This window comes from Microtus ochrogaster, chromosome X (genome assembly GCF_000317375.1).
Source record: "Microtus ochrogaster isolate Prairie Vole_2 chromosome X, MicOch1.0, whole genome shotgun sequence".
NCBI lineage: Eukaryota > Metazoa > Chordata > Mammalia > Rodentia > Cricetidae > Microtus > Microtus ochrogaster.
Genome location: NC_022026.1, coordinates 6,418,606 through 6,446,279, shown reverse-complemented (window position 1 = coordinate 6,446,279; position 27,674 = coordinate 6,418,606). Strand labels below are relative to the sequence as shown.

At 35.6% G+C, this 27,674-nt stretch overlaps 1 protein-coding gene across 2 annotated transcripts in view; it reads right to left on the bottom strand.

The window, feature by feature from the left end:
• Positions 1-5,497: 5,497 nt before the first annotated feature.
• Positions 5,498-27,674, bottom strand: part of Thoc2 (THO complex 2) — a 111,597-nt gene continuing 89,420 nt past the window's right edge. The window contains exons 31-39 of one of the 2 annotated variants that reach the window (XM_013350464.1): positions 23,919-24,349; positions 23,670-23,728; positions 22,185-22,301; positions 17,243-17,380; positions 16,844-16,913; positions 16,601-16,761; positions 14,185-14,261; positions 13,653-13,698; positions 5,498-8,326 (exon numbers count right to left, since the gene is read on the bottom strand). In XM_013350464.1, the coding sequence (XP_013205918.1) occupies positions 13,671-13,698; positions 14,185-14,261; positions 16,601-16,761; positions 16,844-16,913; positions 17,243-17,380; positions 22,185-22,301; positions 23,670-23,728; positions 23,919-24,349 (1,081 nt within the window). In that variant the 3' untranslated portion in view covers positions 5,498-8,326; positions 13,653-13,670. The remainder of the gene's footprint in view (positions 8,327-13,652; positions 13,699-14,184; positions 14,262-16,600; positions 16,762-16,843; positions 16,914-17,242; positions 17,381-22,184; positions 22,302-23,669; positions 23,729-23,918; positions 24,350-27,674) is intronic. The other variant, XM_013350465.2, reaches the window with a different exon arrangement.

The window sequence follows — 27,674 nt, the reverse complement described above, 5'->3', positions numbered from 1 at the left end:
AACTGGACATCTCTTTTCACCAAATGAAGCCTCCACTTTCTGGGATTGGGTTACATCTAATTGAGTTTTTGATCAAAGGAGCCCCAACGGAAACTTCAAAAAGAATCCGCATTATTGGCAATGCTACTGGTTGTTCTCTACAAGCTGGTGGTAAGGTCCTATTGCTGAAGACACTTACACAACTCACTGAACATGGAAAAGTTGAACTGGGGCCTACTTAGAGCCTTTCACTCCTATTCACTAGTGTTCACTATAGCAAAAAGCACTCTGATGCTACCAAAGGAGAAATGCAAACACCAACACAGCTAAAAACTCTTCAATCTGAAGTGGTGACCTGCCTGTATGATATAATAGTTAAACTGTGACACAAAGCTTGTGGGACTAACCAATCACTATTTTTTTTTTTTGGATTTAAGGCTCATTCCATGAGATAGAACCCATGCCTGATACTGCTAGGGTGGACAAGAACCTGACAGGCTAGGGAAAAACCAAATACTACTGTTCTGCTAAGGGAATGTTAACAACAAAGTGACTTGTAAGGACATTCTGCTATGCTCATAGATCAATGTCCTGCTCAGCCATTATCAAAGAAGCTTCCTCCTGTATTAGGAATACAGAAAATCACAGCTGAACAAGGTGCAGAAAATGAGACACTGGAACATTTGGTCTAAAAATGGGATGTCTCCATTAATCCCCCACCCCCACCCAATGAATCAGGGAATCCTGAGGAATACACAGAGAAGGTTGTTAAGAGCCAGGGGAAGGGGGGATAGAGAATATCTAGGAAACAGGGTCTTCTAAACACATAATGCACATAAGAACTCACACTGTGGCAAGCATGCACACAACCTTCACAGGTCTATATCAAATGGGGTCTCAATGCTGAGAAGTGGACGAACACAAGCCCCCCCCCCACACACTTTGTTCATTTACTTTTCGAGACAGGGTTTCTCTGTAGCTTTCAAGCCTGTCCTGAAACTTGCTCTGTAGACCAGGCTGGCCTCAAACTCACAGAGATCCACCTGTCTCTGTTTCCAAGTGCTTGGATTAAAGGCATGCACCACCACCACTCAGATATAAACCATTCTCTAAGTTCAGGCCCTATGACCAGCAGTAGATGGTCAACAAAAAAAGAACTCAAGGATATTTTGGAGGTGTGTTTGTTTTTATTTCCTCCTCATAGTAATTTAAATGAGCTTTTTTCCCTTACCCTTTGGGTTTTTAACATATATTATGGCTTCCAATTTTATGTTTTTAAAAATTTTTGTTCATGCCAATGTGTATTTCCCTGCAGCTACATTTGTTTCTTGAGCTTTTTCCTCAGCTCTTTGTTTTTCTGTTCATCTGTTTTGTCCTATGCAGGTTTGTTTTTTATCTTAGTATTTCTAGACACTTGTTTTCTAACAAGAGATCAAAAAGGATGTGAATGTGGGTGGATAGGATCTAGGAAAAGTTGGGGAAGGGTCAATCAGAATCAAAATATATTATATGAAATAAAAGCAAATTTCAATAGCAAAAATAAAAAAAGGAATGTTATCATAAACCCCAGGTTCTTCAACTTGTTGTAAATACTCAAAATTATTTTCCTGGACCAGACACAAATCATCAAAAATCTGCATGCCTGGACCACTTTTGTTGTTAGAGAAGTAACCATACAACTACAGACTGAGGTTTCACCCAGCCACTAACCTTCTGGACATTCAAAGTACTTTCTTCCATTTTGTATGATTTGCTTTTGAGACAGGGTTGCATTACTTAGCACTGGCTGACCTGGAACTAAGTAAATCAAGACCTCATACTCACAAAGATCCAATTGCCCCCGTCTCCCAAGTGCTGGACCGAAAGTGTGTGCCACCAAGCCTGGTGCTTCCTGTTTTGTTACCTGAATAAAAAAAACTTGGCTTCTTGGTGAACGTAAATAAGTTTCTTTCAGTCTTCAGTTCTTTAGTTACAGGAAGATTCTATGAAAGATGCTGGGAACTTATCTGAAATATAAATATCTCCAGGACTAATAACAAAGCCTAAGAAGACATTTCCAGATAACTGACAAACCTCAAAGTCACTAAAATTCAGATTCTGCATATTCCATGACATGCATTTAAGTTTCAAAAGTGGGCTGGGCATCATGGGTATTTCATCCTCATATCACTTGGTAAATAAAATATTCAAACTGGGCGTGGCAGTGAACAGTACTCAGGAGGCCGATGCAGGAAGTTTGCCACAAGTTTAAGGCCAGCAAGAACTACACAGCAAGGTTATCAAAAACACAGAGCAATAGAGCAAAAGTTTATGCCACAGCCAGGTGTGGAGGCACACACGTATAACCTCAGCACTGAGCAGGTGAGTCAGGAATATAAGGCCTTCCAATAGCTACAGTGTGAAAGCAGCTTGAGCTACAGAGATCCTGCCTCTTGTAAAAATAACATATTCATATCACACTAACTACCACAAAATGTTTTATTCACCCCATGGCATAATTCTGCTGTATGAACAGTAGTAAGCCTTGCCTCACTCAGTCTCCTCCTAGTTATCTTCCTGTTTAACATTATGTATTGGTGTCTGACTCCACTAACTAGAGTGGATGGTCCATGAGGGTAAACACTTGTTTAATTCTGCCCCTAGGATATAGGGGCACTTAAAACACATTTTTGAATGACTCTCCCAAAGAAAAAATACTCTGTATCAGGACTCAGATAACTACAGCCTGCACACTAAATTCAGGTTCCCATTTGTTTCTGTAAATAAAATTTCCTTAGACTGTAGCCACACTCACTGATAAAGTATGACTTTTTTTTTTTACTACATCCACAGCTCTGAAAAGGTGCAAGAGGAACACATGACCACAAGTCTCAAATAATATTTACTACCTGGTGCTTTAGAGAAAAAATATTTGGACACCTTATTATCTAAACATGATCAGAAGCACTCTCAAAACAGGAAATGGTTTTTAACCTCTTGTACAAAAACAAGTAGATGTTCAGAAGCAGTTATCATATTACAAATTTAAATCTCCTACTTCCAACATAACTTATTTTATTTGCAGTTAAAAGCAAAGCTATGAACCTAGAGAGATGGCTTGGCAAATAAAAGCACTTGAACTCTTGCAGGCAACTCAGATTAAGTTTCCAGCATCCTTATCAGGCAGAACATAACCACGTAACTTCAATTACAGATTCCAGGGCCTTCTTCTGGGCTCCTCAGGCACCTGCATGCATGCAGTGTACATACACGCAGACAGATAACACACATGTAGAAGGAGCGGCAGGCCTGCTTTTCGTCCCGCCCAGCTCCCACACGGCTAGCTTGACACCCGAAATAATAACACACAAATTGTATTCATTCAAATACTGCCTGGCCCATTAGTTTCAGCCTCTTTTTGGCTAATTCTTATATCTCACTTAACTCCTATTTAGTAATCTGTGTGGCACCACGAGGTGGTGTCTTACGAGGAAAGATTCAACATGTCTGACCTGGCGGCTTGCTCCATTGCATCTGACCAGAGAGGAGAGGCATGGCATCTGGCTCACTTCCTTTCTTCCCATCATTCTGTTCTGTCTATTCCACCTACCTAATTTTCTTACCTATCAGACCAAGTTGTTTTCTTTATTGATTAACCAATGAAACAACAGATTGACAAATGACCTTCCCACATCACACATACAACCATTTTTTAAAGAGTATATAAATACTACATTAATGTATTCCTTTTTAACGTCCCAGCTAAAGATTACTTTTATTTACTAGCCAAGGGAAAAATGCTAGCTGGACATGATGATGCACATTTGCACTCCCAGAACTGATTAGGCTAAATGAAAATTGTTCAAGGCCTGGCTGGAATACACAGTGACTTCCTATCTCACGCTCCAAAAATGCTAATGACTATCAACTATGTAGTTCAAAATCACAGTCTGGATCTGCATTATTTTTCTTAATATGATCATCTCAACTTCCAGCTATTTTCCCACAAATTACATAATTTCATTATTTATAACTGAAAAAAATCCCATTGTGTATATATACTACGTTTTCGTTACCCATTCCTCCATAAATGGGGGGAAAGGCTGGTTTCTTGACTATTATGAACAATGAAGCACTAAAACAGATACATAAGTATGTCTGTGGGTCAAAGACAGAGAGCCCTTCTAGTATATTAATCCCAGAATGGTATCACTAGATTTCATGGTAGTTCTATTTTCAGTCATTTAAGGAATTTTCATACTGATGCTGGCTGCTCCATTTTATACTCCCAATCAATATGTAAGGGTTCTCTTTATACCCTAGGCAACACTTGTCATGTTTTCTTGATGATGGCCATCCTGAGGTAAGATTGAACCTCAATGTACTTTCTAGTCGCATTTCCTTGATTGCTTAGTATGTTGAACTTTACATGTTTGCTGGTCATTTGCATTTTGAGAATTATCCACTGCCCATCTGAAAAGTATATTTGATATTAATCCCATCTTCTGTAAGTTGGCAAAGATGTCCTCCTATTCTGTAGATTGTTTCTTCACTCTGCTTGTTTCCTTTTCTGCCCAGAAGCTCTTTAATGTTATGAATTCCCATCCATCAACTGTTGGCATTATTTGCTGCTTTATTTAAGGGCCTTTTCTAAAGTCATTTTATGTCTGTATCTTGATTGTACATTCCCCTATCAATTTCCGCTTCAGGTCTTTAGCTAAAACCTTTAATCCATTTGAATTAGATTTTTGTTCATGGTACATATAGATCTAGTCTTAGTGGCATTTCATTTGTATTTTAATAAACAAAGCTTGCCTTCTTTGCCCTTTCCTTCTCGTCTTAGTGTTCTAGCTAAGACACTCAAGTACTAAATGTAAGTACTCAAGTAAAAAATGGATCAGAACTCTCATTCCAGATTTTAAATGAAAGTTATTCCCAATTGAATATATTATTGCCTATAATTTTGCCAGCTTTTTCCATGTCAAGGTATATCCTATTCTTATAGCTATGTAGTCCTTAAAAAATGAGTGCAATTATTAAGAAACATAAAGTTCTTCTTAAACACCGACGATTTCAAGGAAAAATCAGGTATTTTCTCAAAGTCAGAAATCACTTTAATGAAGATCATTTTCTTTTGAGATATTTTGTGTCAGGCATGTTATAGGTATTCAACAATCAAAGCACAAACCACACACACTCCTACAATTAACTGTTCTGCTTATCTTCTGCAAATAATAATTGCAAAAACATGGACACCAAAATGTATATTCTTTTGCCAATACTAAGAGGCTCATCATTTCTTAACCCTCTTTTTAAAAGGTATATTCTTTTTCAACTCTGAAATTTTTTATTTGTGTAGATATAGTCATCAAAACATTGAGAAATGGATAGTATTAGGCATGTTTTCATCCCACGGCTTGCTCCAAGTACAGAAATAATATAATGATATTTGACAATGTAGCCCATGAAAAAATTAAGGGCTGAAAGTTTATTAACTTTTCTAAGTTATGCTAAATAAGTAACAATATACACAATGATATAGTCATTTGAGAAAACTATTGTTTATTTAGAAAAATGGTTACACTGGTAGAATTCAGCAGATAAAAAATTCTCTTAAAAACTTCACTGTGAAACTTTTCCAGATGTAAGGTTAGCAATACAAAGCTCCGGTAGCTGTAAAATTAAAACACAATTAATTTTTTAATTCCCTTCTCCCTCTGATATTTCCTAATTACAAGAAAAAATGGCAAGGAACAAGTGAGCGCTGGTATATTTTTCTTTGTAGGACAGGTTTTAATGTTGTACACATACTATATAAAACGATTCTTAGGCGTTGCATAAGACAGTGCTCCACTTTATTTTTAGTGACTAATATTAAAAAAGGCCAAATAAATTAAAACTGAGTTCTAAAATGAGGTAAATTCAGAATCATTCAATAACTGTTTATTTTCAGTTTCAAACATTAAAAAGGAAGCATTTCAAATGGGGAGGAGGGACCGAAACCCAGGCAATATTAAATCAAAAGTGAAATTCTGTACACACTTATTTGCTTATTGGGAAGTATATGCAGCACATTGTGCTAAAATATGGAATAATTAACACTTTCAGCCAGTACTGAAAATAAACATGTAGAAACTAAGCAACAAGTTAAAGTACAATAACATACAACACAACAATTTTAGGTTTTCTGCATGGAGCAATAAAGCAGATAACTGAAAATGGACCCACTTCATTCACAATTCTCAGAAATCTACTCAGGAAAATAAAATTCTGGTCACAGCTGTATGAGTTCATTTCATTCTTTCGACCTGAAAGAAACAAATTAGTTACGCTGATAGACAAGAAGAGGCTGAGGAAGAAAGTGACAAGGAAGGCCATAGCAGGGAAAGAAGAGGACAGAGAGGGAGGGCTAAAAAGTGATAAAGGCAAAAGAAGGAAAAAACATTCAGGAAGAAACCTCAGAATTCTGTCAATACCAAAGGCCGGGATGAAGTTCCCAAAAAAGGATGAAATAGTTCTGTGTCTTTGTTCATTCTTAGAAATCATTAAGACACTATGAATTTTAAGAAACACTGTACATTTTCTGTGTGTGAGAGAGTGGAAGATCTGTGGGATAGAGAGAAAAAGATTAAAGAGTAACAAGTACAACACTACAGGCGCAAGAAATAAAGTATGAAAAATAAACACAACATGGAGCAAAGGAAAGGAACCTATTTTACATGATAAGCCAAAAGAAATAGAAAAATGACGTCGATTTTTTTCACAAGGACACAATTTTAATAGTGAATTATATTAAGATGCAATGTCTGCTAAATTATAAAAATTGCTTTAAAAATATATTGACTCAATTATACTCATTTCCTTTCCTTTATGTAGACATTTTTCAAATACTGCATAATGAAATAAATTCAAAACATCATCATTACAGCATGTGGCAAATAATTTCATATCTGCCTAACATTGTTCTCAAACTTTAAATTAATGCTTAATGCATTAAACTTTATTAATGAAAATACTACATTCACACAATTTCTAAAATCATAGCTAGAAGGGGCCTTAGAAAATAATCACACTTGCATGAAATGCTGACAAATAATTTATACATCATTTCTACACAGCATTCTGTGCATACCATGTATAATCTTGACACCATCCATTATAATTTTGGATACAATGATGTTGAACTTACAATTTTAATACTTAAAAAAATAACTGTTCCTGTTCATCAATTGATAAATGGATAAACAAAACATGATACACATTCACTCTATGGAACATTTAGCCATAAAAAGGAATGGATTATTGACACATGCTCCACCATGGGATAAATCTTGATAACATGATGCTTAGATGAAAGAACCCTGGCCCCAAAGGACATGATATTGCACGATTCCATTTATATGAAATGTCCCAAACCAGGCAAATTCATAGACAGAAAATGTGTCAGTAGCTTACAGCGGCTAGAGCAAAAGGAGAGTTAAAAGTGACTGCTGACCTGCATGGGACTTCTTTTGCAGGTCAGAGAAATGTTCTGAGATTAGATTATAGTGATGACTGTACCACACAATAAATATACTAAAGACCACTGAATCGTCCACTTTCAAATGGTGACTGCATCTCCATTTTTTAGATTGAAAATGAATAATGTTCCAATAAAAAACATCATAATATTCACATGATGGTCCTTGGTCATGATTATGTCTATGTAATGTTCCAAAAAAAAAAAAAGAAAAAAAAAAGAACGTCATGGTATCCACATGAAATGGGGTCTCAGTCATGATGATGTCACAGGAGAATTCCTTAAGGACAAGAAAACTTTTGATGATATATTTAACGGTACATTAAAGGATAAAAATGTTGTTGCTGTTAAAGCATAAAAAGATCTTTCCCAGGAACTGGAATTAAATTTTTTACAAGAAGCCAAAACCCTCCAAACAACATAATCATCCCAATGTTTTCACACGTATAGAGTTCACACACAAAGGCAACCTATCTACATCATTAAGGAATTGGTTCCAGGAGGCAATTTCCTCTCCTTTCTGAGAAAGAAGGGTGAACTAAAAATCAGTTAGTGAATTTTTCATTAGATGCTGCTTCTGGATGGCATATCTCAAGTAAAAATTGTATGCACAGGGACCTTGCTCCAAGAAATTGCCTGCAGGTGAAAATAATGTTCTGAAAATCAGTGACTTTGGAATGTCTCGTCAAAAGGATGGTGGTGTGTATGCATCTTCTGACTTAAAGCAGATTCCCATAAAATGGACAGCACCAGAAGCTCTTAAGTATGGGAGATATTATTCTGAGAGTGACTCATGGAGCTTTGGCATCCTCCTCGAGGAGACGTTCAGCTTAGGGGTCTGTCCACACCCTGGAATGACAAATCAGCAAGTACAAGGAAGATACTGGATGAAAACAAACATCTCAACAGTGTCCACGGAGGCTTATTCAATAGCGACAACGTTTGGGGGTAACAACTTGAAATTCACTTCTAAGCTCAATGAACTATCAAGCATACCTACAACCCTAGCATTTGAGAACATGAGAGGAGGATCACCATGGGTTAGATTCAAGCCTGAGGTATATGGAATTCCAGGCTAGCCTGAGCTACGAAATTGAGTCCCTGTCTCAAAAAACCTAAAACAAGAAGAAGACATCGTGATGGAACAGCACCAAACTCGGACTTCAGGAATCTGTCCTCCATGCATTTACAATTTTATTCTCAACATTTAGCTGATGTCAATCTTCTGCAATGTTCTAAGTTTATTTCTAAACAATGCTATAAATATAAGCCACTTTAACGATTATAAATAAGCAAGATTAGCTCATAAACCTAAAGGGTCACCAATACCTATCTTTTTCAGTTATTTTGTTGGTATTTCTCAAAATCATTTTCTTGACTGTTCTAGGCTGGTCAACAAAATCATCACCCACGCCTGTTATGTACACCACATCACAGATACATTGTAACATTAATTGATGACTGGCTATGACCCTCTCCTCTGGCCATGTTGTTCATTATCAACATTGGTCAGGATATTTATATTATCAATATAATTTAATTACATGGGGCATTTACATCTAAATCTAGAGTTATCTATTCAAGTCTAAAGATCCATCAATCTATTTATCTGGCAGAAGATTTTGAAGAAAGTGGATATTCTAGTCATGGCTAAATTAAAGTCCATATTTAACTCTCTTGGTTTCCCAATGCTCAAATTTGACAGGTTGAAACTCTGAGTTAATACTATTATTGATAATATGTGTTTAACAGTACAAACTGGAGAGTAATATAAACCATGTTCTTTAGTAAATCATATACCAACATTAATTCAATGTAGATCTAGTATTAAAAGACCACAAGTATTGTATATTGTAAAGAGAATCAGAGAATAAAAATTCATGTTCGTAACTAAAAACAAATCATTTTGTACTGCAGGCTCAGTTCAACCCGCTGTCCTCCATCATATACATGTACTCTTTTGGAGCTATAAACTTTACTTACTACCATATAGAACACAATCAAATCAAATCAAATCAAAAGTGGCCTTCCATTCTGCTGAAAGAATATATTGTATATATATATAAACATCATTTTATATTTATACCAGTATAAATATCAGATGAAAATAATTGGTTATTTTATTAGAAAAATGGGTAAAGTTGCAATCTAGGCATGTGGATTATGTTGTATACTTATACATATGTGGGAACCAGTACTGACTAGATCCTAAGGGATAAACTCCATCAAATACTCTATTTCCTCATAAGGATTACTACCACATTTAGACTATGCCTCAGAATGACAATGTGTTCCTAAAGTTAGAAACTTGTGAGATCTTAAGAGAGTAGTTTTCCAAGTCAAACTATAAGGAGGGGAGGCTAGAACAGAAATTAAAACTAATTGTCCACAGGGGCTAAGGATATAATGGAAACAACCTGAACCATGTAGGGATTGCTGGAGTAAACAGCCTGCCTTTCCCTCTCCCAAAACACCTTCCCCACAAAAGTTTTGTTCTAGGGGGAAAGCATGTAGGTTGAAGCTTGATTGCTGCTATGCAGAAATCAGGACACAATGTCAAATGTTTCAATTAATCAAAAGAAACTGAGACCCTGACTGGAGAATTTTTCTGAATCGTTAAAGGCTATTAAAATCTAGTGTTTTAGCAGAGTGGCACAGCACTAACAAGGTTGAACTGGAAGATTGCTATTGAAATTAATAGCAACCTGGGCAACACAGCGAGTTCCAGACTAGCTTGGAATACACAGTAAGAGTCTATGTCAAACCAAGCAACAAATAAATATAACAATGTCTTCTTAAACCTCATATGAGACTAAGACCTCACCTAACAAACCAAATTTTGTTCAAGGACTGGAAACTTGCAGAATCAGACTTGGAGGATGAAAGAATCAGTTACATATGAGACTAAAAGTAAGAGAAAAATGGTTTTACTGGAATGGAAGGTTAAAAATACTTAAAGTATGAATAGAATAGGATATGAGTTGTGGGTCACATGGTGTGGGAAGTCCTTTTATATATGTGTTGCTTTCTTTGGTTAATGAATAAAGAAGATGCTTTGGCCTGTGATAGGGCAGAATAGAGCTAGGTGGAGAAAACTAAATTGAATGCTGGAAGAGAGGAGGAGTGAGGAGAAACCATGGAGCCACAGCCTGAGGCTTGCCAGTAAATCAATCACACAGCGATGCACAGATTAATAGAAATGTGATGTGGGAGGCCCCTCTATGTGCTATAATTACCATTAATGAATAAAGAAAACTGCCTTGGTCTGTTGATACGGATAAGCTTAGGTAGGCAGGGAAAACGGAACTGAATGCTGGGAGGAAGAAGGGTAAAGCCGGGAAGAAGCCATGAAGCTACAGGAGACAGATGGTGGAAATTTTACCTGGTAAGCCACTGCCATGTGGTGATACACAGATTAATAGAAATGGGCTAAATTAAGATGTAAGAATTACCCAATAAGAAGCTAGAGCTAATGGGCCAAGCAGTGATTTAATTAATACAGTTTCTGTGTGATTATTTCAAGAGTCTAGGCAGCCGGGAAATGAATAAGCAGCTTCCCCCAACAGCCACATATACCAAGTAGCAATTCAGAAGTCATAGGATAGTTGTTAGATAATGATTTAATGAGTGGGAGTTTTTGGTTTGTTTGTTTCCTGCACTTTGGGGTTGGGGACTGAACCTAGGACCTTGCATTGCTAGAAAAACAGTCTACCACTGGGCTACATCCTGAGCTTCAGGCAAGGACTTTTAAAGATTAAAGTAAAACAAAATGTTAAGACAAAAGCAACTAGTGATATTCAAAGCAATAAATCAAGGAGAGGGAGAATTTGGAGAAAGATTTTGCAGGTAAAAAAACAAAACAGAAGAATTTTGGAGCTAAAAGTAGGGGCCAGGACAAGAGACTTTGAAATGAACATAATCTAAATCATATTCATTTATATATATAAATTTATATTTGTAAATATAAATTTTTGATTCTAATGTGATCATTGTAATATGCCTGTACTTGGGATGACAGGTACAACAAAGCAGAGTAATTTCTTGAGCATCTCCCCTGAAACAGCTATTCTAAATACCACCAAGAAAATCTTAAATCAGTGATAGGATAAAATAATGACAATATGATGTGTCAGCAGCTCTCCTTTCTGTATAGGAAACAAGTAAACAGGGGAACAAGAAAAGCAGATTTAGATTCACCTTGCAGATAGACAACAGTACCATAGAAAATGAGATTCCTGATCCAAAAGAAAGAAAGAATAGCTTGCCCAATCACAGAACAAAGCCAAACACAGAGGCAGCCAGAAAATAATCAGAAGAAGAAAATCAATCACAGCCTCCCAAGAATCTTCATAGAGATGCAGCATGTTAAATAATAAGAATTTCAAATTAAAAGAAAGGGACTGGAGAGACGGCTCAGTGGTTAAGAGCACTGGCTGCTCTTCCAGGTGACCCAGGTTCAATTTCCAGCACCCATATGGCAGCTCACAACTGTCTGTATCTCTGGTTCCAGAGGTTCTGACAAACTCATCTGGACATACATGCAGGCAAAACCACAAATAAACATGAAATAAAAATAATTTTTAAGAAAGGTTAATATTAGAATAAAAGCAATATATGGTATGTATATAATATATACTATATATAAACTATTGTATAGCATATTATATATATATTATGGTTCCCCAGGGGAGACAGTAGGAAAGATGCCTAGAAGACTGAGTAATACTATTTTTTTCTACAATCTTCCTAATCAAAAAGTAAGAAAAGGCTATTAGCCAGGTGGGGTGGTATGTATTTGTAATCCCAACACTCAGGAGGCAGAGGCAGGTAAATTTCTGTGATTTCAAGGCCAGTCTGGTCTACACGTCAAGTTCCAAGGTCAGCCAGGGCCGTGAGGAATAAGAGAAAAAACTACTGCTTATCCTGCTCTACTATTTGGACAATAAGCAGGGAGAAACAGGGCAGGAAAAAAAATACCTTTCCTTAGGTCATTTATCAGATAACCTCAAATTCCTGCATTGCAACTAAAATAAATATGACAAAACCCACATCCTAAACCAAACCGTTATAGTGAATTGCCCTCCAGACATTTCTCACCCTTAAATAACCCTAAGTAAGGTTTAATATATATCTTGTTCCATAAACGATTAAAAGCAGCTCAGATTAGAGATGTTATAAATAGTGGATATATGTGTAATATTAATAAGAAGTGACCATTACAATGGAAGTAAAAAAAAAATGAACTGTAAAAAGGTGGTGGCGCACGCCTTTAATCCCAGCACTCGGGAGGCAGAGGCAGGTGGATCTCTGTGAGTTCGAGACCAGCCTGGTCTACAGAGCTAGTTCCAGGACAGGCTCCAAAGCCACAGAGAAACCCTGTCTCAAAAAACCAAAAAAAAAAAAAAAAAGCAAAGTCAACTTCAGCTATATCTGTCTGGAATCATTAATGGAGGAGACAAATCATTCTGTATCAATAATCTTCAAACATCAAGAGTAACCATCCAGATGCTGACTTTAAGTCCTCAACAAAAAATAAGCTATATTAGGATATGAACAGTCAGTCTGTCCATTGATGGTGAGCATATAATTTTTATGTATCACACAAAACAAATGCATCACCTTGAAAACAAATTTGCCTATTTAAAATATAGCTAAAAGTCCAGAACTTAGTATCTAACTTTGCAAAAAAACATGGACAGCGGCAGAAAGAAAAGGCACAAAAACTTAAAGGCCCAAAGAAGAGAAAACACTAAAGTCCTGCCCTTTTAAGTGTCAACTTCATTTTCTAATGTGTCTGTGACCTGCTTCAATCTTTCAGAGTTTTGATTTCTTCACCTATGAAGTACAAATATCACCATCACTTACTGGGCTACTGGTGCTTTAAAAACGTAATTATCCAGGAAAGGTGGGACTATGTGGCAGAGAGAAAGACAGATGCTCTCAACTATATCTTGATTCTTTTTTAAGTGTGACTAACCAGCAAGCTTAAAGTAAAACCAAGCTTAAAGTTTAAAAATAACTACAAATTTTATATCTGTACACAAAAGACTTTGTCATTATATTCAGGTAAAAAATCAAGTAACTGTATCCTGCAAAAAGAATCCAATTCCTTTCCCATTTTCAGGCCTCGTTTAGGTGTGATCTCTAAATGAAAAGGAAGGGAGAGTATACTCACCTTGGTTGAAAATGTTCATTATCTGTGCTTGTCAGAGGACTTATGAGTAGATGACAAATTAAGGGAAAACAACGTTAGGACAGGGAAGAATAGTGTCCTACTTTTGGTTTAACCCCTTAGGCTTCTAAGTCTAATTAATTGGCTCTCATTGGTCTACTAACTCAAATTCTAGGAGCTCAACTTAAGTGTCACATCATTCTGCTGATGTGGTCACCATGCTCCACAGCCCAAGGGATTCACTATTCCTCTTTTTTCTCATAGTAACAATACAAAGGGATAACAACAACAAAAATACACAGAGCTTATAAAACTTGTGCCATAAAACATCTCAGTGCACTACAAAATTATTTTTAAAGTCAAGAAGATCAAATCTCTTGTTTTCAGATCATACATTGAAGGTTAAGTACAAATTCCACTTTAAAACTACTAAGCTACTGCATATATAGACCACATACAAAAAAGGTTTAATTCGAAATATGAACAGTATCAAACTTCTATTACAGTGAGTGAAATATAAAAATGAAAAGGATATTGTTTCTTCTCTTCCTTTCCTCCTGAACTATCCCGTTTCTCTTTCTTTTCTATCTTTTCTTTATCATGTCTGGATTCCTATAAGGAATGATGAAATTAGTTGGGGAAGCAAAAAAATAAAATACGTTTCTTAAAAACAGCTTGAAATTCCCTTCGTTCATCCACCAGTCATATTTTTCTTCAAAAATTTGCTTAATATTGACATGAAAACCACATGTAACGAAAGAAAAAGTAGGAATACTGAACTAAAGAAAAAAGCAGTCATATACTACAGGAAAGAACAGAAAATGGTATTTGCAAAAGATGTATTGCAGTCAAGTATCCAAAATGTTAAAAGTGAATGCCATAAAAGAAAATTCATTTTGAAAACAGTGAAAGAATGTGTAGACATTTCTTCAAAGATATAGTGATACATAGAAAGACAGATAGTTGATATCATTAGTCAATTGAGCAAATGCAAATCAAAACCACAATGAATTACTACTCACATTCACTAGGATGCCTATGATTAAACTAAAAATAAAAAGTAGCTAATGTTGACAAGGATATGTAGAAATTGCACCCTGATATATTGCTAGTAGGACTGCAAACTATACAGTCACTGTGGAAAAGCTTGGCTGCAATTCAAAAAAGCTAAACAAAATTAATATATATATATATATATATATATATATCCTAAGAACATTGAAGACAGTCAAATGAATTATTTAATATTAACACGCAAATGGTCACAGCAACATTTTTCATAATAACCAAAAAGTGGCAACATTCTAAAAATTCAACAGCTGGCTGGGTGTGGTAGCTTACACCTGTAATCTTAGCACTAGAGAGGCTGGGGTAGGAGAACTGCAAGTTTAAGGCTAGGCCAAGATATTAAGGAAGCTCCAAGCCAGCTTGGGATGCAAAGGGAAGTCCTGTCTCAAAAATCCACCAACAAATGTGGTATGTTCATATAATGAAACATTATTTAGTCATAAGAAAAGATTAAGTAGTGGCAGATACTACAATATGGAAGAAGAACTTCAAAATCATTCTTAAAAGGCAGATATAAAAGGCTATATTATTTTATAATTCTCACATGAAACATTAAAAATAGGCAACTCCACAGAGACAGAAAGCAGATTAGTGGTTGCCAAGGACTGGGGAAGGCAAAGTGGGAAATGAATGTATCATGAGCCCATGGGTCCCCTTTGGGACAATTATAATGTTTTGGAACCAAACAAACACCAAGTGTACAATGTTGCAAATTAATTCAATGGTTTTTAACCTTCCTAATGCTGTGTGACCTTTTAATATAGTTCATGTTATAGTGATTCCCCCAACTATAAAATTATTTTTGTTGCTACTTCATAACTAATTTTACAATTGTTATGAATCATAATGAAAACGTTTTTGGAGATAGAGGCTACGACCCAGAGGCTGAGAACTGATGACTTTCATTATTCTATGTGGACCTTATGTCAACTGATGACTTTCATTATTCTATGTGGACCTTATGTCAACTGATGACTTTCATTATTCTATGTGAACCTTATGTCAACTGAAAAACACTGAAAAGAAACAGCCTTCTTTTTGGAAGCCTACAGAATTAAATTATCCACTATTAACTTTTCTAAAACATTTAAAAAATGTAAGTACACTACACATTTTTAACATTTACAGTAATGCTATGTAAACAGTTTACAAACAACTTAGCAGTGGCTTATCAGTTATTCTATGGCGCATGATTGAGATTTGAGTATTAATCAGTATATAACAATGCACTTTATACATGCATAGGCATATCTCACAAATAAAGAGAAACTGAAAGAACTGTGTAGAAGTAAACATAAAGAACTGAAGTGGACAGAGTAAAATGGAGAGAAAAAGAACTTCAGAAGCACACTAATTCTAACTTCACAGTAATTTAGGGCTGATGAATCTCCAATTTCACAATCAGAGTACCTGCCCACTCCCAAGCCTTCTGCTCCCATTCCAAATAATTAGCAAATGATTATCTGGCAGGAATATACATACATACACCGAGGCACTAAATTTATAAGAGTGAGTATTTTCCTCCCAAGGCCCTAAGAGCCACATGTAATTAATGGCTGCTTTGAGAGAGCAAGACAATCAGTCTTCTCAAAGGAAAAGGCCTCTGATATGTTATCCAATCACAAGTAGTCAGCCTAAACACATATGCATATGAACAGCATTAAAAAGACTCAGCAGGTTTTATTTATAGGTACATATATAGGTGTAACAATAATAAAGAAGTAATGAAGTTTAGAGGGTGTTTAGGAAAGACACAGGAAGACAGGAAGTCAGAAGCATGGGGTAGAAATGATATAAATACAGTATTTATATATGACATTCTCAAAAAATAATAAAATACATGTTTCCAAAAACTATACAGTTCGTTTGTGTTCCTAATTTACCTTTTTGCCACCAGAGGAGATTTTATCCATCTTCTCAGATTTAAACGAATCACTACTGCCTTTTTCTTTGCCTGAAGATTTTGACTTATTTTTTTCTTTGTCTTTCTCATTTGGATATTGAGATTCACATGGACTCTCACTTTTGTGTTTTGAAACCCCCACTAAAATTACAAAAGAGAATAATGAAAGGCTTTTCCAATTCACTCTGATGATTGCTTCCAAGGTATCAGTAAGTCTACCTACTTGTTCCATTTTCCTCTTTCCGCCTCTTTGTTATGTCCGGTGGCACTTCACGGTCATTGTTTGAGTGATCCTAGAACCAAGAATTGTGAACTACATTGATCAAGGGTTATGGTTTTTGATTTGTGCTGTTCTGTTTTGAAGTATTTTTATACAAGAAAGACACCACTAACTAGCATTGGAGGATATTTGTAGTACCACATATTTGGTAAAATGGCATGAAAGAGATTGCTAAGCTGAAGTTCCTTATTAGTGTAGAAAATGCAAACATAATTTAGGGTGACTATACCAGTTAAAACTTGAAAGAAACTGCTATGGAATAAAGCAGTAATTTTTAAAAGCAGAAAATACATTAATATACATGAAAAAGGCGTTCCAAGCTAATTTTTAAAAATTACAAACCCTTTTCCGCTCCTTCCTGTCCTTTTCATCTTTTTTCTCTCTTTCTCTGGATCTTTCCCTTGACTTGTCCAAATCTTTCTTGTCCATTTCTCTCTCCTTACTCTTGGACAGTGGTGGAGGAGTATGATTAATGTAGAGCTGTTAAAATTAAGGCAATATTACTAAAGATTATTAGTATTCCAGTATTGACAGCCTTCGGTATCTTTGTTTATTAAATGAAAAATAATAGGTAATTATATATAGTCAGAACTAGTTATCAGCCTGTTTTATCAGAGCTAAAATAAAAGAATGTGATGCATATACAAAGGCTTTATTCCTGGGCCCTATAAAGATTCCCATTTTTACCCAATTCACTATTGGCTCAACTGACATTTCATAGTAAATTCACAAGCCAGCATTCTCCATGTCCTTCTAGTCTATAAGCGTTGATATGTGAAAAACAGCAACTGGACTTTTCTGCTGTAAAAAAAGATAAAACACAAATCCCTATGCAGTCATGAATATTTGAAGGTCTAATCATCTAATAATAGGGAGTCAATGACAGGGGGCTGCTGTGGGACATAGTCTGTACCCTGTCACTTGTATTTTAAATAAATGCTGATTGGCCAGTAGGCAGGGAGGAAGTAGAGGTGGAACAATGAGAATTTTGGGACGAGGGAAGTTTCAGTCTGAAGTCATCACCCAGACACAGAGCAAGCAAGATGTGATTGCCTAGCCGATAAAGGTACCAAGCCACATAGCTAACACAGACAAGAATTCTGGGCTAATATAAGTTATAAGAGTTAATAAGAAGCCTGAGCTAATGGGCCAATCAGTTTATAGTTAATGTAGGCCTCTGTGTGTTTCTTTGGGACTGAACAGCTGAGAGACCAGGCAGGACAGAAACATCAGTCAACAGGGGACAAAAAGGTACAAATAAAAGCTAGCCACAATTTTACTAGGTATAAACCAGGCAGTGATTATCTCAAATATTGTTTATACATATAAAGACTGATGCATAGTCTCTAAACTGAAAGCACTGCAGCTTTATCAAATAATCACAACAGTAAATTCTAACTTACTGGTTCTAAATAGCTCAGGAAATCAAGCATCAGGTAAGCTGAGGGTGACTAAACTACGTGAAAGACTGAAAAGTAATATAAAAATTATTCTATGTGAAAAGGTCTATTGGTAATAAAATAGCCAGATATCAAGGTATATTTGAGTATAAATGAGAGAAAAATCCTACTTATGGGAGTTGGAAATATAGAAAAATATAAAAGAAAATGTTTAGGAAGAAGTCAGAAAATAATCAAATCCCTAACTTTATGGCATGTATAATTGGGTACAAGTTGATGTTTCATTTGATATGTTCAAAGAATAATAAATAAAACTCATAATGTAGCTACATAATTCTAGATATACCCTAAGAAGAAATAGAATAGTGAATGAAAGGTAAAATATTTTATAGTAATAAATCTTTAATAATTGAAAAAATGCAAGAAGAAAGGGCTATCAATTTAAAGGTTAAACACTTATTCTTTCAACACTACCAAACATTTGAGAAATATTATCAAAGCAATTTTACTAGTAAGTCCATTCTTTTAAAAAATATGTTTAAAAGTTGAAGAATGACTGAAAACAGTGTTTATCAATAACAGGATTAAGAGAATAACCCATGGTCATAAAAGAGACTATCTAAAAGACTCTCTTGCAGAATATGTTTTAAATAACACTTAAGATTTTTCTGATTGTGAAATCTATTCACGTCTTTTCCTGTATTTTAATATTATGTATGAACTAGATGAGACAAACTCAATAATATATTACTGAGACACTCAACAATCTCTTTAAGAAAGTGCTGCTTCATTTCTCCTACTACAAGAGTACCCTCATCCCCCAACCCAAACAACATTTTTATCCATGCCTATTTAAATCTGTACTGTTAGGAATTGAGAAACTTCTCTGGGACTTCTGGCATTAATACTCAAATCCTTCACTGTTCACATAAAATGACAAATAGTTAAACTGATATACAATCAGAAATTCTAGGTTTAGAAATATACCAATTCATTTCCTCCTCTCTGCCTTTCTAATAAGTGTGACCACAACACCTTTTTCTACAAAGCATAGTTTCTCATCACCTAATATAAGTGGAATTCATATGTCTTTGTTTAGGCATCTTAAGCACACTGTATAATCTTCAAAATGTATCCTACCATACAGCAACCTAATGTTCTATGGCTATCAATAGTCTCTAACTTTCATCCCTTTTACCTTTTAAGAATGAATAATTACATTTATCTTAAAATTCTTTGTTTTTCTAAGATAGCTTGAAAGCAATCAGCAACTAGCAATCAGCAACTAAACTATCTCTCAGCTCTAAAATTCACTTCCTAGTGGACTCTTTGTTTTATTCATCTGCCATTTCTGTAATGGGCTTTCCTTATGAATCTCAAGTGACTTATTTTTGTACATAATTGCTTCTAGTCCAGAAGAACTAGATGCCTTTTCCACTTTTTATGCTTCTTAGAGGCTAGTACATATGAAGAATGTTTAATACGTAGTCGTCAAATAAAGTTAAAGATGTGTTAGAACACTCTGGAGGTAATAACATAGGATTTTTTTCCTAGTTTGATTTTATTTCCTTATATTGAGATCATTAATATCTAATAAAGGAATTTAGCCAACTTTCAAAAATCAAGGCCTGGTTAGACTCGTCACTATACATAGCTGCTAGTATTGCTACACCAAAGCACAACTGATCCCCAGCAGAAATATAGGAGGTGGAAACTGGATTGGAAGGTGGGCCGACAAAACATATGAGTTCTATTTTAGGTTAGTCATCGTTTAACCTCTTTAAAATATTAAATTCATGCATTACTTTACTATGGATTAGAAAGTAAAAATACCCAATAAGTATTAAGAAAGAAAATTCTGGGGGCAAATAATAACCTAAAAATATCAAAATAAAATCAAGGAAACAATTTTATATGTACAAGTAACAAGGAAAGAGAGACACATATCTTACAGCAAAACCTCTAGAAGTAGAAGCTGTCCCAGAAACAGTGAGGGTATAAAGACTGCTCAAAGTCCAGGAAAATTTTTATACCGAACCATTCAAGTGCATTTAGATTTTTTATACATTCAAAATTATAAAATCAGCTGCTATACAAAAACACTACTTTGGATTGCTTACCAAAGGCTTTAAGAGTTCATTTAAAGTATTTGTTGAGTGACTAAACCCTACTCTAAGATCCCATGCTAACCTAAGGATCTGAAAAACAAAATGAGTCTCTAAGTTTTAATTGCATAGTATATGCCACTTTCAAATTTTTCTGGTTCCGTGTGAAATAATCTATTGAATTTCAAATGCCCACAAAAATCTTCCTGCATGAAAATGTTGATAAACTGACCTCAATTGCCACATTTAAGAATAATATTAACTAAACTGACTTCAATTACCACATTTAAAAAATAATATAAACTCACTAAAGACACTAGGAAACCTTTACAGCTATTATTGAGATGGAAACCTTGAAACCTTGATTTTAACTCACATTTTCAGCAATGACAAATTGTGTGCCATTGGGAATAGTTCAATCTCTCATTTGTCAAAAAGACACTACTATCTGCCCTATTTAACTCATTGTACTATTAAAAGCATGAGATGAGACCATATATATTATCTAGATATGCAAAAATGACAAAACATAAGCTTCACGACAAATGCAAGAAATCATAATCTTCATCACCGACAAGAAAATCTAATTAATCTTAGCATCAGGTTTCAAACCAATTCTACATATATCTTAATAAAAAATGCTACAAAATTAAGACTATTACAAGCCCATGGATATAAAATAGCCCACACAAGAAACTGATTGGTAAAACTGACAAATACAGTCTCAAAGTGACTGTAAAGACCTACTATACTGCAGTACGTTTTTATGATAGTCAATAAAAAGGTTTTACTTTAAAACAAAATACTCATAACATAGTGGATAATCTTTCAAATAATAGGTTATCTTAAAAACAATGCCACATATTTAGGACACAGGCATTTTGGCTATCTAAACCATTAAATAACTAGTAATTCTTTGCTTAGAATCTACAGGCATTTCATCTAAAAATAAAATTATAAGGCCATTTCAAAATGGTCCATAAGTAAAAAAATCATACTTAGCATATAAGTAGAAGACATAAAGTAGAAAAGGGTACAGATTTTATAATAAGACACAATGACATGAAAAATAGACAATTCAAATATAATACCAAAATGAACTCCATAAAAATACACAAACTGTACACTGTTTGTAAGGATCAGAATACCCAAGAGAGTAGTGTAAAAAAGCAAAGAATTAATACTGACATTTAAACATAGCCATCAAATTGAGTACTCCTTTCCAAAAGAAAGATTATTTTATATTTACTCTAACTCCTGGTCTTATGTCACAGCTACTAAAAGGATACTTCAGCAGAAGGACACATAAAGAAATTTATGGATTGAGATGGATTTAGTTTTTAAAAGCTGTGAGTGCAGCAAATTATTTTTTGTTTTTCTGAGTTATCTATAAACAAAGTAAGAAAACTGACAAGTTTGTTCTGTGAAAACTATGTAAGCCTACCTACCACCCATCCCGAACAAATCAGTAACTCTCCATTTCCCAAATCTTATCAAATTTCCAGATTTTAAAGCATAAAAAATACATAATACAGCAAGCAAGAATATATAAAATTACTACAACATCACACATCTAACAATGTCTCTAAAAGGACCATTGTTATCTGTGCTTTTATGGTTGTTGTTTGTGGTAAGAATTTATAAGATAATTCTACATAAAGAGAATGCTCTCTCCCACCAATCCTAGCATACAAAATTTACTAGGGTGGTGGCACCTACTAACTTAAAAGAAGTTAAGAATTTCTGGTATACTTAGGCATGATTTTAAAAGACTCAAACCTTTGCTGAAGATTCCTTGAGATCGATGAGACTGTCCTGTAGAAAATGAATGGAGATGACAGGTGAGCTGGCATAGTTCTCAGAACCCAGAGGAACTTTGGGAAGTATGTCTGTAACCTGGAAATAAACCAGCTATTTCTTGTGAGGATAAATTCCAAAAAATCATTATCAATATGAATATCAGCAATAAAAACAAAGAACAAAAACATATAATGGAATTATAATGCTAAAAATTTATAAATATAAAAAATTTAAATTTTGCTTTGATTGAAAGTTAAAAATAAATGTCAATGCCACAGATTTCATATTAAGCATAAAGTAATTAAGAAGCTTTAAAAAGGTAAAACATTTTTCTCCACCAAAAGTAAAAGCAGTGGAGGTCGCCATGGAAGAAATTTTACTAATATTGTCATTGTTATTCTCTAATTAGAAGATTTTCAAATTTTATCCATTTATAACTCCAATAAGTATAAACATTTTACTCTAGCTACAAAATTCAGTGGCATATAAGCAAAAATAGTTTACAAAACAGGAATCAATATTTTGTTGCAAAGTATCATGAGTATTGAATCACATGCCTCTCACAAGGAAAAAAGTTTAAAAAGAAGAAGAAAAATAAACCAATTATATTATTACACCACGGTGCTCTGGATGAAGAAGTAATTAACTTACAGTTTTAAAAGTTCAACGTACTGCAAATTCAAAGATTCCATGAAATTAGATGATTTTAGAATTAAAATTAAATATGGAGCAAGGAATGGCTACCCTGAGTCTTCAAGAAGGCTACACCCACGATTTTGTGCTGCAGTTGAATGCCTGGGGTTTCTCTTTGCTGGGTGGTAGGACTGGATGCCACATCTGCTCTTATCGTAACGCAAGGTTCAACTTGTTGGGAACCCAATGGGTATAAACAAACCTCCAAGGGAAGATACAACAGAAGCTGCATGCTCACTGAATAAACACAACTACAGGAGAACTGATCACCAAGGAGACTTTAAAATGGAACTCCTTTCAAGACTCCTTCTTAGAAGGCACACCGGAATGATGCTCATCAAGAAGCTTGATGAATTCAGAGGTATCTTGTTTATCGTGTATCATTCAGGAAGTCTTCAGTGCTATATAATCTTCAATATTTATGCCGAAAAATAGCTTCATTCTGCTGAAAACATTCGTTTGCTTGTAGCTACCATTGCGCTCCAAAAAGGACTGCTTAAAGCAGCGAGGCACTTCTGGGTAAAATTTCTCTTGCATTTTGAAACACAATAAAATTACTGCTAGGTCCTTGAAGTTCTAACATTTTTATAATAAAAATACTCAATAGGAAAAATTAGTCCACCAATACAGAAAAATTTCATTTTCTAATTCAATATAAAACCTCCAGTGGCTCCAGTGAATACTTGGCACAAGACTTGAACGAAGTCAGAACATTGGTATTCCAAACAGGTGAGCCTAATACGGATGCTGCCTTCCTCAGGCTATACTAACCTTTACTGTGGAGGAATGTGATGGAGAAGGATGGGTATCAATTTTGCGGCGTTTTTGTTCTGTTTGGACAAAAAGAAATAGTCAGAAAAAGGGACATTTCTAGTCGTTCCAAACACTTCAAAACAGTGAACAACTTTTAAGATCAAGCATTTGTTGCACTAGCAAAATCACTAACTTATCAAGGCAATGAGACAAACAACAAGCATAATTAGAGCAAAAGTACAGAAATATAAAAAAAGGTATACTTGCCCCTTTCAGGCTCTGAGAGATCTGATCTGGGAACAGGTGACTTCAAGGACCCTGAAACTGGTGTTTTTTCTCCTCCTTTAACATTTTCCTTTGACTTCATTTCCTTCGATACATCTCTTTCTCTGGATGGCTCCTTTTCTCTTTCTCTTTCTTGAGTAGATTTTGATTCTATGCTGGGAATGGTGGTCTTGAATTTCTCATCTTTTGCTTTTTCTTCCTTCTTGAATTTTTCTTTCTCTTTGTCAGACTTAGGTGTTCTTTCCTTTGTCTCTCTTGCTTTTTCATCTTTATTTGGCCGCTCTTCCTTTGGTTTTTCTTTACTATCTTTACCAAGTACCCTGGCCTCTGGAGTTGTAGCTGGAGTCTTTTCTTTTTTCTCTTTTTCTTTCTCTTTTACTTTTTCTTTGTCATTTTCCTTAACAGCTTTGTTGCTTAAGAATAAAAAAAAAAGGCAAATAATCATCAAATATATCCCATATCTAAAATCATAAAGGAGCTGGGTGTAGTGACCTTTAATCTCAGCACTTAAAGAGGCAGTGAAAGGTGGATCTCTGTGAGTTCAAGGAAAGCCTGGTCTAAAAAGAGAGTTCCAAGATAGCCAGGGCTGTCACATAGAGAAATCATGTTTCAAAAAGCAAACAAATAAAATGAAAAAATAAACGGTCTCTATCGACATAAAAAAATGCTGTGACACTAAGAGGAAGATAAAAAGCAGCTTCAGGATAAGAAAGTACTTCTTCACATGAAATAATACATATTCACGAATACCTGATTGAAATAATGATTAATAACCATAAGTCATCAGGCTGCAACTGCACAGAGAGGACCAAGAGATGAGTGATCAGCTCCCAAGCTGGATAGCCCAGCTCTAGGCTCTAGAACGCCTGGGCAAAATCCTGGGCCCCTCCCCCACCTGCCTCAGCTTTACTAGCTGACCAGCAGGAAAGTCACCTGCAGGCAGGCTGCTCCAACAACCCCCACCCATCAGACCCTGCAACCTACAAGTCTCACTCCACCCCTAAACACATCCATCCATCCATTCCCCCCACAACCTCTGCAGCTGAGGCACAGACTGCAACTGCACAGAATGGACCAAGAAGTGAGTAACAAGCTCCCCTGCTGAACAGCCCAGTCTCTAGGCCCTCAGCTCCGGACCAAAACCCCAACCCCGCCCCAATACCTCAGCTGGACTAGCCAGCCACCAGGCAAGCCTCCTGCAGGCAGGCTGCTCCAACAAACCCCATCTAAGGAACCTTGGAATCAACAAGTCCCACTCCACCCCCAAAGATCTCAAAGGCTCCCTGAGACACAGACAGTGACTACACAGAGCAAAGAGCAAGTCCCCAAGACACAAACAGCAACTACAAGTCCAAGAGAGGATCCCTGAGACACAGACACCAACTGCAAGGATTGAACCAAGAGGCAAAGATACTGACTGCACCAATTGGAGGAAGAGAAGGGTGAGTACCAATGCAAAGATACATTCAACAAGCTAAAAAAGAAACATCGCAACACCAGGATCCAGTGGTCATACAGTAGGAAGACCTGAACAACATCCTAACCCAGAGGAAGCAGAAAAAAAGACCTTAAATATAAAATATAACTTCATGAAAATGATAGAGACCCTTAAAGAGGAAATAAAAAATTCCCTCAAAGAAATGGAGGAAAAGACAAAAAATTGGAAGAAATCAAGAAATCTCTTAAAGGAAGCCCCCCCCCCCCAAAAAAAGCAAAAAGGTGAAGCAAGACTTAAAAACTGACATAGAGGCAACAAATAAAACACAAACCAAAGGAATTCTGGAAATGGAAAATCTGGGTAAATATGCAAGCATAATCAACAGAATACAAGAGATAGAAGAGAGAATCTCAGGCACTAAAGATATGATAGAGGAAATAGATTCATTGGTCAATTGAAGAAAATGTAAAGCCAACAAATTCTTCACACAAAAGATCCAGGAAATCTGGGACACTATGAGAAGACCAAACCTAAAGAAAACAGGGATAGAAGAACACCAGTTCAAAGGCACAGAAAATAAATTCAACAGAATCATAGAATAAAACTTTCCCAACCTAAAGAAGGATATGCCTATGAAGGTACAAGAAGCTTACAGAACACCAAATAGACTGGACCAAAAAAAAGTCCCCATGCCATATAATCAAAACACTAAACATACAGCATAAAAAAATATTAAGAGCCGTAAAGGAAAAAGGCCAAGTAACACATAAAGGCAAACCTATCAGAATTACACCCAAATTCTCAATGAAAGTCAGAAGGTCCTGGACAGATGTGCTGCAAACACTAAAAGACCACAGATGCAAGCCCAGACTACTATACCCAGCAAAGCTTTCAATCACCATCGATAGAGAAAACAAGATATGCCGTGACAAAACCAGATTTAAACAATACCTATCATCAAATCCAGTCCTACAGAAAGTACTAGAAGGAAAACTCCAACCCAAGGAAGTCAGCTGTACCCATGAAAACAAAGGCAACAGATAACCTCACACAAAGAAACACAAAGACTCAACTGACAAAGAGCGTTACAGACCAATCTCTCCCATGAAAATTGATGCAAAACTACTCAATAAAACACTGGAAAACTGAATCCAAGAAAACATCAAAAAAAAAAAAAATCATCCACCACGATCAAGTCAGCTTCATCCTAGAGATGCAGGGATGGTTCAACATTCAAAACCCTATCAATGTAATCCAACATATAAATATACTGAAAGAAAAAAAAACTTATGATCATCTCATTAGATGCTGAAAAAGCCTTTAAGAAGCCTTTAAGACACGCCTTCAGGATAAAGGTCTTGGGAAGATCAGGGATACAAGGAACATACCTAAACCTAATAAAAGCAATATACAGCATGCCAACAGCAAACGTCAAATTAAATGGAGAGAAACTCAAAGTGATTTCACTAAAATCAGGAACAAGACAAGGCTGTACACTCTCTATATATCTATTCAACATAGTACTTAAAGTTCTAGCTAGAGCAAAAAGACAACAAAAGGAAATCGAGGGGATACAAATTTGAAAGAAAGAAGTCAAACTTTTACTATTTGCAGATGATATGATAGTATATATAAGTGACCCTACAGCTGAAAAAAACACCTTTAGTAATGTGGCAGGAGACAAGATCAACTCAAAAAAACTCAGTAGCCCTCCTATATACAAATGATAAAGAAAACTAAGAAAACAAATCAGAGAAGCATCATTCTTCACAATAGTCACAAATGACAAAATATCTTTGGGTAACATTACCCAAAGAACTGAAAGCCTGTACGACAAGAACTGAAAATACAAGAAAACGGAAAGATCTCCCATGCTCTTGAATAGCTAAGATCAACATAATAAAAATAACAATCCTACCAAAAGCAATCTACAGATTCAATGCAATCCCCATCATAATCCCAACACAATTCTTCACAGACCTTAAAAGAACAATAATCAACTTCATGTGGAAAAACAAAAAACCCAGGATAGCCAAAACAATCCTGTACAATAAAGGAAATTCTGGAGGCATCACCATCCCTGCCATCGAGCTCTATTACAGAGCTACAGCAAAAAAAGAAAAAAAAAAAACCTGCTTGGTACTGGCATAAAAACAGAGAGGTTGTACTTCTCATCCATTTCTACTGCACGTACAGGCTTTGTAAGAGCCTAGGCAGTTTTGATGCTCAACTTACTAGACCTGGATGGAGGTGGGGGGTTCCTTGGACTTCCCACAGGTCAGGGAACCCTGATTGCTCTT